The sequence below is a fragment of the Gopherus flavomarginatus genome, chromosome 9, assembly GCF_025201925.1.
Source record: "Gopherus flavomarginatus isolate rGopFla2 chromosome 9, rGopFla2.mat.asm, whole genome shotgun sequence".
Lineage (NCBI taxonomy): Eukaryota > Metazoa > Chordata > Testudines > Testudinidae > Gopherus > Gopherus flavomarginatus.
In genome coordinates, this window is record NC_066625.1 from 62,734,478 (window position 1) to 62,748,939 (window position 14,462).

At 44.9% G+C, this 14,462-nt stretch overlaps 1 protein-coding gene across 3 annotated transcripts in view; it reads right to left on the reverse strand.

Moving 5' to 3' along the window:
• Positions 1-14,462, reverse strand: part of ENTREP2 (endosomal transmembrane epsin interactor 2) — a 399,527-nt gene that overhangs the window by 146,083 nt on the left and 238,982 nt on the right. The window contains exon 3 of one of the 3 annotated variants that reach the window (XM_050967968.1): positions 2,896-3,006. The exons of the other annotated variants lie outside the window; for them this stretch is intronic. Coding sequence (XP_050823925.1) covers positions 2,896-3,006 — 111 coding nt within the window. The remainder of the gene's footprint in view (positions 1-2,895; positions 3,007-14,462) is intronic. 3 annotated transcript variants of the gene reach the window in all.

Sequence of the window (14,462 nt, forward strand, 5' to 3'; positions counted from 1 at the left end):
AAACAGTGCCTGGACTCAGCTGGCCTGGAAGCACAAGGCATCCAAAGGTTGGTGATTCACAGTGAAGTTGGAAGGGCATATTAAGTGGGTTCCTGCAGGGAGCAGTTCTGGGTCTAGTTCTGTTCAATACTTTCATCAGTGATTTAGATAATGGTTAGAGCCGTGTGCAGATACAAATTTTTACCCGCGAATGCATATGTCCACAGATATAAATTGGTGTCCGTGGAACCACAGGGCTCTCGCAGGAACTACAGTGGTGAAAGGAGCAGAACATGGTGCTGCCGCTCCCAGGAGCCAGCACCCCATGCCTGTACCATCTGCAGCCCCACCCACTGGGGCAGGCACCAGGCTCACCGGCAGCTGTCCCTGGTCGTGCTCTTGTGTTCAAGCCCCCAGACAGGAGATGCAGATAGCTGCATGGAAAGGACTGGGGCAGGACTGGGCATGGGGCTAGAGGTGGCACAGTCATGTTGGAGGAGCTGCCAATGCAGGGCGCTGGCTCCTGGGAGCAACGGCCCCACATTCTGCTCCTTTCGCCACTGCGGTTCCCAGGAGAGCCCTGCGGTCCCGCAGACACCGATTTATAATCTGCGGACACCTGCAACTGCGGGTATAAATTTTTATCCACACAGGGCTCTAATAATGGTATACAAAGTACATTTATAAAGTTTGTGGACGATACCCAAGCCGGGAGGGGTTGCAAGTGCTTTGCAGGATAAGTTTAAAATTAAAAACAATCTGGGCAAACTGGAGAAATGGTGTGAAGTATACAGGATTAAATTCAATAAGGACAAATGCAAAGTACTCCACTTAGGAAGGAACAATCAGTTGTGCACATACAAAATGGGAAATGACTGCCTAGGAAGGAGTATTGCACAAATGGATCTGGGGGTCACAGTGGATCACAAGCTAAATATGAGTCAACAGTGCAACAATGTTGCAAAAAAAGCAAACATCATTCTGGGATGTTGCAGCGGGGCAGTCACCCTGAAAGGGTTAAAAGCCAGCCCTTGGAGAGGGCTGGGACTGAGCGCCAATAAGAATAGGCTGATTGGGAAGGCAGCCACGGCTGTTGCCAGGAATCAGGGCCCAGTTGGCCCTTATAAGAGGGCTGGGGACCAGGAGCTGAGGCAGTCTCTCTCCAGCTTTGGAGGGAGAAGGACCAGGCTGCCTGGGAGCTCAGGGTATAGAGCAGGGCTGGGGAAAGGCCAGAGGAACTGGGGAGCTCCAGCCTGGCAAATTCCCAAAGGCCAAAACTGGTACTGGGGTTGCAAAGGTGCAGCCCAGGGTTAGGCAGAGGAAGCAGGTCCAACCACCCTCATTACTCTGCCACCTTGCCAATGATGAGTGGTTTACAGAGTGCAGTCTGCCCCAGTGAGCAGGGACTGGATGATAACGGGCAGTAGCCACTGAGGCAAGGTGGGTTGGAGGGGTTCCCCTGGGAGGGGAGACCAAGACCAGGGGTACTGCTAGGGCAGAACCCCAAGGTAAACGGCACAGGGGTCCAGATGGGACATGGGGCCTGAGGCAGGTGAGCCACCGACAAGCAGAAGGTGGTCTAGGCTGAAATCGAGATAATTCCCAGGATAACCAGCAGGAGGTGCCGCACAGGTGAGTCTCATTTTGCTACAGATGTAATTGCAGGAGTGTTGTAAGCCGGACACGAGAAGTAATTCTTCTGCTCTTACTCTGTGCTGATTAGGCCTCAGCTGGAGTATTGTGTCCTGTTCTGGGTACTACATTTCAGGAAAGATGGGGACAAATTGGAGAAAGTCCAGAAAAGAGCAATAAAAATTATTAAAAGTCTAGAAAACATGACCTGTGAGGAGTGGTGTTTTAAGGTAAAACTGGTAAATTGAGGTACACTTCACTTTTGGATGCAAAGGATCTGAAACTTCTGTAAGTAGCCAGTGTCGGGGCAGACATAACAGGGGAATGATTCACAGGGGGTTGGGGTCTACCTATTGTTAATCTGCAAGGTGAAGTTAGTGATAGCACAGCACAGAGGAGAGTGTTTCAGTGACTGAAATGCTGGTAGTATTAGGGAGCTGACACACAACTACGTCAAGGAAGACCTCCTCCTCTCTAGAGACTGGGGTAGTAATCTGACATGTTCCTGGATACACCAATAACCATCACATTCATGACAAAAGTTGTGTTATTCCCCCCCTCATCTTCTTTAAATCAGTGTTTACACTTCTGGGATTAATTTAGCTCTATATATTTCTTAATACCTTATTAGTGTTGTCACAAATATTCTTACAGGTGATCTATACTTTTTTTCCCCGCTGAAGCGTTAGCATACAGTAATCTAATATATACCTGCACACCATATGACTTTATTAAGTCATAGTATACATGGCTTGATAAATTCATATTTTTATGACCCTCTGTGCTATCAGACTAGATCCACAGGTAATGTAATGTATTTACACTGGAAGATTTTTTAAAAGCAGACTGTAGTAGTAAAGTTGGTAACCAAAATATTATTGCACAGATACTGAAACATAACTAACAACATGCCCATGAAACTCCATTGGCTAGAGGAAGGAGAGATTGGCTGAAAGTTTGGTCCTGCTGAAGTCAACAGGAGTTTTGAGTTCACTGAGGCCAAGATTTCACCCTTTGTGTATTGGTGTCTCCTTTATATTATTGGAGCATAAGCACACATTTCTAATATAACAGCTTATGTTTTGAGGAAACAATATCTTAAAGACTGTAGCACTTTTACTCTAAAGTTTCTTCCAACAAAATAATCATGTTTTTAGGCTTAAAGGCAGCATCAAATAACAGACACATGCAATGACAGGAATTAAACTGATAATTTTATGATTGCCAAAAAAGAAAAAGAAAAGCCTTTGCCCTTATTAAAAGAGTTGGGTTTTCATTACTCACCAACTGACAGCCTTCCAGGGAATTTACCAGCTGAGCATTCTGACATGAGAGAATGGAACCAGCCAAGTTCAACATTACACACACTGCAGACAGTAGCATGAAAAAGGTTATCTGGGGGAGAAAAAACAAAACACAAAAAAACCCAGTCCATTGATTATTCATTGCAAAAGGGGAAAAATTAATTTAGCCCTTAAAGTGCTTCCATCTTATCAAATAATCATATGGATAGCAACATTTTATATGTTTTAAAGAATAACATAAAACATTTTACATGAAATGTTTTTCAATCTTACAAGGTCCTGGGCTTCACACCATAAGAAAGGCAATGCCGACGCTAGTCCTGATTGCCATTTATTTTCCTTTAAACCCTTTAAGTCCTTCCACTTGATCTTCCATGAATAGCTTATCCCAAAATTCCATTTGCAACCCAAATATTAAGATCTGAGACCCTGAAAATTAAAGTGATGATAAACAAACAACAATAGTGAAAAGCACATTTTAGTCTTAGCAATCTAGGTTGCTATTTGTAACATGAAATGTATTTTGTTAATATGTGATTTTATGTTACATATTAATGTACAACATCAGATACCAGTATATCTTCTATGTAATCCCTGGCTGGTTATAAGCAAGATAAACAATAATCTCCAAATTAAAATATTATAGTGTGTATATAAAATAAATGTAATATACAACTACAGAAGAATGGGAAACACTAAGTATTATGAAACTGGTGAGAAAAATCTCTTTTGTTAATTGCTACTGAAATGTGATTTTTTTTCACTAAAGACCCTCACTGTAATTATCTTTCAGCAGATTTTTTTTAGAAAGTGCTATTTTAAAAGTTACAAGCAAACTGGTGCCATGCTTTCATTCTTTGTTTAATTTTTAGGATTTTACCCAGGGATGCTGCTGTCACTTCTCAGCTGGACAGTATGTTTTCACTCATTTAGCTGTTAAAAAAAAAAAATTAAGGGCTCGTTCCCCTAATATGCAGCAAGCATTGACAGGCATCTCACATAATCTTCTGCTCTGCATCCATGCACAAGTGCAAGAAATGGTCACTAATCATAACTGTGGTTCTTCGAGATGTTATGCAGACGTGTATTCCACTTAAGTGTGTGTGTGCCCAGTGCACCAGAGCTGGAGTACCTGTAGAGGGGCAACGCTTGTGCCTCATAGCCATAGCCCCTCGACCGGCTAATGAGGCAGTGCCGCCTCAATATTCCCTCAGTTCCTTCACACTGAATGCCTGGACATGAAACTCTGATGCAGAGGGGATAGAGGGGTGGTTACAGAGTACACATCTGCATCACATCTCGAAAAACCAGTTACAGTAAGTAACTGTTTCTTCATCTTTGAGTGGATGCAGCCATGTATTCCACTTATGTAACTCTCAAGCAATATCCCTTGGCCCAGGAGGTGAGGCGTAGAGTTTATGTAAACAGGGACTACAGGACTGCTCTACCAAAGCCCGCATCTGCCCTTGAAGATGTGGTTATGGTGTAATGGTTCATGAACATATGTACTGATGACCACGTAGCAGCCTTGCAAATGTCCAATATGGAAATGTCACTGAGATTGTCCACCAATTTGTGGGTGTTCTCTCGTAAGAACTCTGCTTAGACACCAAGGGAAGCAGCTTATGCTGCAAAAGGTCTTTGTATGCCGTAGAATCCTCCAGTACTGAAGGGGAGGATGAGCCAGGCAGCACAGTATTGTCCAGAAATGAAGACGAGGCCCTTAACTGACCCAAAGCCAGATCTTGTTCCAGGGCTGAGAGACCTGGACAGGACAACTCTGGAGGCTCCATCGGAAGGACCACCAGTGCCTGGGTCTGTGGTGGATCAACTGTCCCCATTGCAGACCTGGCCAGTGATCTTGCCTATGAGTGAGACAAAGAGCAGGACCTCCATGATCGAGGAGCATCCCAGAGATTCCATGGAGGCCACTGACATAGATAAGGCATTGGTGGCCATTAGACATTGGGCCAGGAACCTCCATCCCAGCCATGAGATATGTACCAATCCTGGTATCCATAACATTCCATCAGCAGCCATCAGTGCAGGTCAGGTGTTGGCTAGTGGGAGGACGACAACCTCAACTCAGAGAGGAACCTCAGGATCACAGAGGTAACAGTGGAGCAAGACCAGAAGGAGCAAGTAGATGGTCTGACTCATCCATCACCCACAATGAGGCAGAAAGTGGCACTACCAATGGAAGTAATACCATTAGGACTAAACATGCTGGTGCCAGAAGCAGTATCGGTCCTGACGTGAACAGTGGTATGCAGGTGTCTGACTGCACCGAGGTTGAGAGCAGTGAATGTTGCCACGGAAGTATCTGCGTGCTGACTGCAGTAGTGCTGAGCAGATTCCTTGTACTGAGCCTCTCCCCGCCCCCCATACCAATCCTGGTGCCTGCTGTACTTCTACAACCTGTGAAAGGGGAACATTGGGGTTGCTGAGTTGCTGCTCTGATGACTGGGAGATCTCTGAGCGATGGTCAGTTGCCAAGTTGATGGCATTCATTGTGAATTCTCATTTAACAGACTGGGCCCCATGAAGGCTGCCATCTTCCACTCCAACATTGGGGTGCGATGCTGACATGATAGACCCAAGGGTTCAGCAGCTCATTCAATTAAAGGGGCTATAGTTGACACAGCACAGGCAAAGTCCTGGACCAAAGGAGAGTTTGGGACCAAAAGGCAGAAGAAGTTGGTAGCTGCCTGGTATGCTGCCACATGGAAACAGATGGTACCTGCATCTTTCTCATCATCACTCAACATATGCCCAGAGGCTGGAACCAGAGTCAACAGTATACATTTTCCAACCTCCCTACTAGATAGCAGGGAAGGGTTAGAAGTACCCGCACCATCCCACGCACATGCATCAGCTCCATGTCAGTCCACACTTCCACCTCCCTCAGGAACAGAGTCACCCCAATACCTGGAACAGTCTCGATTGTCTTTTTCCTTGGCACAGTTGACAGGAAGTAGCTCCTGTTTCTTTGGAGATGTGCCTGCCCGTGAAGTGGCAGTGCTCTTGGAGCCTGAGGGTGATCTCTGACCCAGTGAGGGCCCTGGTACTGAAGCAGGCCAAGTAGCCTGTTAGATCAGGAGCTGCTTCAGGCAACAGTCTCAAGTCACTTGAGTCTGTTTCTTAAACCATCTGCAGATCGTGCAACGCTCACTGACATGGGTCTTGCTGAGACAGAGCAAGAACTATGTGTGAGGATCTCTGGGGATCGCTCTCCCACACAAACAACAATATTTAAATTTCAATGAGGGGATCACCGAGGGAAACAAGCTACTACAATTAACACTATTCTAACCCAAAGGGCACTATTAATTATATACAACAAGAGGAAAAAATCTAAACTAGTTGACAGGTTGTGAAATTGAGACCACAGAGCTCTAACTCCAGCCCTGGGTGGTAGGAAGGGTGAGGCCAGTACTGCTTCAGGTAGCCGGGGAGGGGCTACAGTCACAAGGTGCAAGCTCTGCCCTGCTGCAGATACTGCTAGGCAAGCTTCTCCAGCTCTGGTGTGCTAGGCACGCATATACTTAATGGAATGTATGGCTACATCTACTCAAAGAAGAACAGCTGATGTCCCAAGAACAAAAGTGATGTGCCTAGTATGTAATCCATCCATCCATCCCATTATTTACTGAAGAGATATGAAAACTAGGGATAGAGAAATTTTAAGAGGATGGTAAGGACAGTATCTCAACATGCAACAGGAACCACCACCATCACATCATTTTGTACTTCTAACAGATGACCAGAAAAGTGTACAACAAACAGTGAATGAAGCTTCCCCACAACCCCATGAAGTAGGCAACTATCATTGGCCAGTCTTCAGAGATGAGGAAACAGACAATGATACTTTAAGGCGAAACATTTTCATATGTTAGACACCTAGCTATATATTGTATTCAGGTAACTCTTACAGGTCTATAGAAAAATGGTCCAAGAGCTTCTAAGGTTAAGTTCAACTTATATATGCAGACATAGAAAGGTTATGTCATAGTGGTGCAGTGAAGAGGGAGTTCGTTATACAATATCTTTGACTGTGAATAGGAGTGTTTCCAATTTCCCATGGACATTAAAATTCAATCCAGAAAGAGAGTCCCTGGAGGTAGTTCAAGTAAGTATATGCAATATGGGGTACAATAGAAGAGCCGTATGTCGCAGCCCTAAGGTCTTTATTCCAATATGGTGTCTGTATGGCCAATTGTCGGTCATCTAGAGGTCACACTGGTACTGTGTGCAACACCATGGTGCAGTGTGCAACACTGAAGTGCCGTGTGCATTTTCCCGCTCTTTTTCCTGGTCACTTAGGGGTCAGGCTAGTGTCGTGTGCAGTCTCTCGCTCTTCTGCCTGGTAACCCACGGGTCAAGTTAGTGCTGTGTGCATAACACCAGCATGCCGTGGGCAAAGGGATCCAATCTGACCAATCGTAGTTCAGTTCAAACGGTCAGATTAGGGTTGTGTGCAAAACCGTGCTAGTGTGCTGGGTGCAGCTTCTAGTGTGCCGTGTGCAAATTCTATCTACGTAGGGGGCAACAGCTCGGAACCTGGAGGGCGTAGGAGCTAGGGACCAATCAGATTTTGGCAAGTGTAAAAGAGCCTTTGAATAAAACCATGCCTCATGCCAGGATCTGGAGGAGTATCCATGTACTGACTAAAGGACCTGATCAACCCTTCGGCCAGGGGTCTCCTCTGGATATAGCCGGCTCAGGACGTGTCGTTTTATTGCTTTTTCAATGTTATCTTCTACGGATTCGGTATGCTTCTGATGTCTGTTCTGCTGGTCAGCTGCGCCTGGAATACAGTACTTGCTTTCTAATCTTTCTTTCTGTGCCTTGCTTAACCACAGGATTCTTTGCTGCTTTTACAGATCCAGACTAACACGGCTACCCTTCTGATACTTGACACCATGCAAGGCACTGCATTTAGCCGTATGGAGTGGAAATCCATCAACCTCATGAAGAAACTTGCACAAATACAGACAGATATCATCTTCCTTTGCAAATGCAAACAGATGGACATCATACCTAATAGACTAAAGGTAAAAAATCCACTGCTATCTACATACTACACAGACCACAGTGAGAGATTATGCCATACCCTATCAAAAAAACTGAGGAACCACCTGATCAGCATCCTATACAGCAAACAGGAAAACATCAAAAAAGAGCTCTCCAACCTGGAGACTCTCACTAATAACCAAACTTCTATACAAACGGACTTCACTAGAATAAGACAGGAGATCTACATTACTCACTTCACCTCTCTACAAAGGAAAAAGGACTGTAAGCTGTCTAAACTCCTACCTGCCACATGGGGCCACAACCGTGGTACCCCTAACCCACCCAGCAATATCGTCAATCTATCCAACTACACACTCAGCCCAGAAGAAAAGTCTGTCCTATCTCGGGGACTCTCTTTCTGCCCTGCCAACCCCACCAACATGATACAGTTCTGTGGCGATCTGGAAGCCTACTTTCGCAGTCTCCGACTCAAAGAATACTTCCAGGACAACACTGAACAGTGCACTGATACACAGGTGCCCTCCCACCAACAGCACAAGAAGAAGAACTCCATATGGACTCCTCCTGAGGGTCGAAATGACAGCCTGGACCTATACATTGAATGCTTCCGCCGGCGTGCACAGGCAGAAATCGTAGAACAACAACATCGCTTGCCTCACAACCTAAGTCGTGCAGAACGCAATGCCATCCACAGCCTCAGAAACCACCCTGACATTATCATCAAAGAGGCTGATAAAGGAGGTGCCATTGTCATCATGAACAGGTCTGACTACCAAAAGGAGGCCGCCAGACAACTCTCCAATACCAAATTCTACAGGCCACTTCCCTCAGATCCCACTGAGGAATACACTAAGAAACTACAGCATCTACTCAGGACACTCCCTACACTAACACCAGAAGAAATCAACATACCCCTACAGCCCCGACCAGGGTTATTCTATCTACTACCCAAGATCCACAAACCCGGAAATCCTGGACGCCCCATCATCTCGGGCATTGGCACTCTCACTGAAGGACTGTCTGGATATATGGACTCTCTACTCAGACCCTATGTCACCAGCACTCCCAGCTATCTCCGTGACACCACTGATTTCCTGAGGAAACTACAATGCATTGGTGACCTCCCAGAAAACACCATCCTAGCCACCATGGATGTAGAGGCTCTCTACACAAACATCCCACACACAGATGGAATACAAGCTGTCAGGAACACTATCCCTGATGATGCCACAGCACAACTGGCTGCTGAGCTCTGTGCCTTTATACTTACACACAACTATTTCAATTTTGATGACAATATATATCTCCAGATCAGTGGCACTGCTATGGGCACCCGCATGGCCCCACAATATGCCAATATCTTTATGGCCGACCTGGAACAACGCTTCCTCAGCTCTCGTCCACTCACGCCCCTTCTCTACCTACACTACATTGATGACATCTTCATCATCTTGACCCATGGGAAGGAGACTCTGGAAAAATTCCACCACGATTTCAACAGCTTCCACCCCACCATCAACCTCAGCCTGAACCAATCTATACGGGAGGTCCACTTTCTTGACACCACGGTGCAAATAAGTGATGGTCACATTAACCCCACCCTATATCGAAAACCCACCGACCGCTATGCCTACCTTCATGCCTCCAGCTTCCATCCCGGGCACATCACACGATCCATTGTCTACAGCCAAGCACTGAGGTACAACCGCATCTGCTCTAACCCCTCAGACAGAGACCAACACCTACAAAATCTCCACCAAGCATTCTCAAAACTACAATACCCGCACGAGGAAATAAGGAAACAGATCAACAGAGCCAGACATGTACCCAGAAGCCTCCTACTGCAAGACAAACTCAAGAAAGAAACCAACAGGACTCCACTGGCCATCACATACAGCTCCCAGCTAAAACCCCTCCAACGCATCATCAAGGATCTACAACCCATCCTGGACAATGATCCCACACTTTCACAGGCCTTGAGTGGCAGGCCAGTCCTTGCCCACAGACAACCTGCCAACCTGAAACATATTCTCACCAGTAACGGCACACCGCACCATAATAACTCTAGCTCAGGAACCAATCCATGCAACAAACCTCGATGCCAACTCTGCCCACATATCTACACCAGCGACACCATCACAGGACCTAACCAGATCAGCCACACCATCACCGGTTCATTCACCTGCACATCCACCAATGTAATATACGCCATCATATGCCAGCAATGCCCCTCTGCTATGTACATCGGCCAAACTGGACAGTCTCTACGGAAAAGGATAAATGGACACAAATCAGACATTAGGAATGGCAATATACAAAAACCTGTAGGAGAGCACTTCAACCTCCCTGGCCACACTATAGCAGACCTTAAGGTGGCCATCCTGCAGCAAAAAAACTTCAGGACCAGACTTCAAAGAGAAACTGCTGAGCTTCAGTTCATCTGCAAATTTGACACCATCAGCTCAGGACTGAACAAAGACTGTGAATGGCTTGCCAATTACAGAACCAGTTTCTCCTCTCTTGGTTTTCACACCTCAACTGCTAGAACAGGGCCTCATCCTCCCTGATTGAACTGACCTCGTTATCTCTAGCTTGCTTGCATATATATACCTGCCCCTGGATATTTCCATTACATGCATCTGAGGAAGTGGGTATTCACCCACGAAAGCTCATGCTCCAAAACGTCTGTTAGTCTATAAGGTGCCACAGGATTCTTTGCTGCTTTTGCTTAACCTTTTCTCTTTTGCCCTCTCTTATTTGGTACAGAACTGCATATATTGTTATCGAATGTGAAGTTGTATATATATGGTATGTAAGAACTAAGTTATTGTATTGACTGCTATTGAAGTTAATTGGTGTATTTAATAGTAGTACTTGGTTAGTGTGCACACAGTTTATTTTATTTGGTGTATTCGTTTACCTTTTTCTAAAGAGCAGTTAATTTTGAATTATTTGGTTCCTTGTTGATAAATGTAAATAGATTGCTTCAGATTGTGTAAAGGTTTCTTGTTCCACTAGTACTGTTAGTTGGTAAAAGTGCTCCTCCCCAGCCCAAGTTGTGATTTTCTCCCTGTTAATAAACGGCCACATGGTGTTTTGAAGTTTACATTTGTCTGTTTTTAATTTTCCTCTCTCAATTAAAAATTCACCGAACCTGCATTAGGGACGGACACCGTATTAAGCTATTAGGGAAGTGAATAAAGAGAAATCAGAATTGTCTTGGCCCAGGCAGTGGAGTTCTCTGTATAAAAGTTAAAAAGAAATAATAAAAGGTATGTTTAGTGCTTTACATTAGAGGGCTATGATGCCTTAATACTGAGTAATAGCTGTAATATTGCACCTTTCACCTGAGTCAGTAACCTTTCCAACTGCTCAGCATGGGATACAATACTACTAGGACATACTGCACAACTTAATGAAATAACTATAATTTTTTGATATTACCAGTTCCAAAACCCTTAAAACCAATCAGGAGTTAGTGGGAAGTACAACTAATTTATGGCTATTCCCACTTAGCTGGTTTAATAGCAGTAGACCAAGATGATGCCTATTTTCTGTACGAAAATGCTACTCTGGTACTGCCACCATATTCCTTGCCCATTGTGTCCCTGGGCCTTTACACTCACATGGCTTTTTGTTCTGCAACATCCAGGTGTTCCACCAAACCAGTACAGGCTTAAAAGGCTCAGCCCTCTGGCTGAGCCCAGGCCGTACACTCCTTTTGGAGTTGTCAAAGAACACTTCCCACCAGGGTCTGATCTCTCTCAGGGGTGTGCTGGGGCAGGGCCAACTGAGTCCACATTCGATCATTAACCCTGTTTTACCCACTGTGGGATTTGCATACCCTTCCAAAGGTTACCTACTCAAAAGTTATCACAGCTCCAAAATGGTTCCACTAAAGCTAATTAACTTGGAGAAGCCTAAATTTAACAATTATATTAAAATGTCACAGTTCAAGATGTTATCCTGTACCAGGATTCTGCCTCTTGTATTCAAAGGGTTACATGATTTTGGAGTTGGGGTCATGTTGAACACATCTTCCAGTTTATCTTGTCTCCTCATACCAGTTTGATGTTCTGTATTGTCGTCAACTTCTTGGCCTCAGATAACCACTCCATCTGCTACACTGCCATCATCAAGACCACTGAAGCATAAAACTTCCAGTAACAAAGGACAAACAAAACCAAAGGCCCTCCTTTAATGACTGTCCCCCAATATTATACAAAGCAAAGACGATCTCATAAAAATGTACACCGTATATGTGTATTTGTAGAGTAGGTCTGCAAGTTAGTCTCCTTAAGCCATTCTAACTAAAGAGCCAAGTATCTTTTCTCACCACGTTGCAGTGGCAGAAATCAATCCACACTCGACTGGCACTCTCCCTAGGTGTTATTGGGTGTATAAAGTTCCCCTTTTTGCCTCACCCAAACTACTCTTGCAGCTGTACAACAGCCCACTAGAGCTCGCAAGACAATCTCCTTTCCAATAGTCAGTCGGATATGACAAATTTCCTTTAATGCCTTTGACTGCTTAACTAAAAAACATTATTTTAACCTGTGATTTCCTCCTGGGTAATATTAACAACAAAGCTTTTGCATTTAGATACATGGATAACTTTATTTGACTATGTGATTACTCATGACTGTTATTCAGAAAGGGGTGAGGGGCATTCACAATTTACATAACTTCTGACTGAAAGGATAATAAAATTAAAATTCTTTGGTATCTGGAACAATACTGGAAAACGTACGCATTCATATTTTGGTTCTTAATTAATGTATCACTAGAATCCTTCAAAACAACAGTAACAGCATGAAATCAAAGGGAAAGCTATTCAGAATTTCACTGCCATAGAGAGTTGTTTCTCATATACACATAGACTTTAAAATCAGAGGGGCTATCATGATCATCTAGTCCAGTGGTTCTCAACCTATTTATCATTGTGGGCCATAGGTTGAGAACCACAGCACACGCCCCCCCGCCCACTCCTCACAGACCCCTATGCTCAGCAACTCCCACCCAGAGAGCCCTCCACAAAGTGGAGCCCTGGGTAGGGAGCCAGGCAGCAGGAACCCCAGACCCTGCCGTGTGGGGCCATGCGGCAGCTCCGACCCTGGACCTGGCCGCACATATGCCCAACCCTGCGGGGCCAGCTGGCAGCCCCAAACCCGGGCTGGGCAGCCAGGAATCCAGATCCTGCCACATGGCCTGGCATTCTTTAGCACAAAGCTGGGTTGCAACTGTGTGTTAATTAGACTTCATGCGGCCCATGGATTGAGAACTGCTGATCTACTGTGACCTCCGGCACATTGCAGGCCACAGAACTTCACCCACTCCTGAAATAGACCCCTAACCTCTGGCTGAGTTACTGAAGTCCTGAAATCATGGTTTAAAGACTTCAAGTTACAGAGAATTCACAATTTACACTAGTTTAAACCTGCGCGTGACCTGTGCCCCATGCTGTAGAGAAGTCAAAAAAAAAAAACCAGGGTCTCTGCCAATCTGACTTAGGGAAAAATTCTTTCTCAACCCCAAATACGGTGATCAGTCAGACCCCGAGCATGTGGGCAAAACCCACTAAGCAGGGAAAGAATTCTCTGTAGTAGACTGGAGCCCTCGCCAGCTAATGTCCTGTCTACAGACATTGGGTATTTTTGATACAGGCAGTTACCGATAGGCCACATGCCGCTGTAATCATACCATCCCCTCCACAAACTTCTCAAGCCCAGTCTTAGATTTTTTGGCTGCCACTGCTCCCCTAGGAAAGCTTCAATCCTCTGATTGTTAGAAATCTTTGCCTACTATCAAGCCTAAACTTGTTGATGGCCACTTCATAGCAATTTATTCTTGTGTTCATATTGGTGCTTAATTTAAATAACTCCTCTCCCTTCCTTGTGTTAATCCTTCTGATGTATTTATAGAGAACAATCATATTTCCTCTCAGCCTTCCTTTGGCTAGGCTAAACAAGCCAAGCTCGTTGAGTGTCCTTTAATAAGGTAGGTGTTCCATTCCTCGGATCATCCCCGTAGCCCTTCTCTGCTCCTCTTCCAGTTTGAATTCATCTTTCTTAAAAATGGGAGATTAGAATTGCAAACAATATCCCAGATAAGGTCTCACCAGTGCCTTGTATAATGTCTCTATTGGAAATATCTAGCCTGATGCATCCTGGTATTGCATCAGCCACATGACATTGATGGCTCATAGTCATCCTGTGATCAACCAATACAACCAGGTCTTCCTTCTCCTCTGTCACTCCCAACTGTTAAGTCCCCATCTTATAGCAAAAATTCTTGTTGTTATGCATGACCTTGCACTAAATGCATGACCTTGCACTATTAAATTTCATCCCATTTCCATTACTCCAGTTCACAAGGTCATCCAGATCTTGTATGATATTCCAGTCCTCCTCCATATTGGCTATTCCTCCCAACTTTGCGCCATCCACAAATTTTATTAGAGCACACTCATTTTGTGTGTCAAGGACAGCAATAAAAACGTTAAGTAAGACT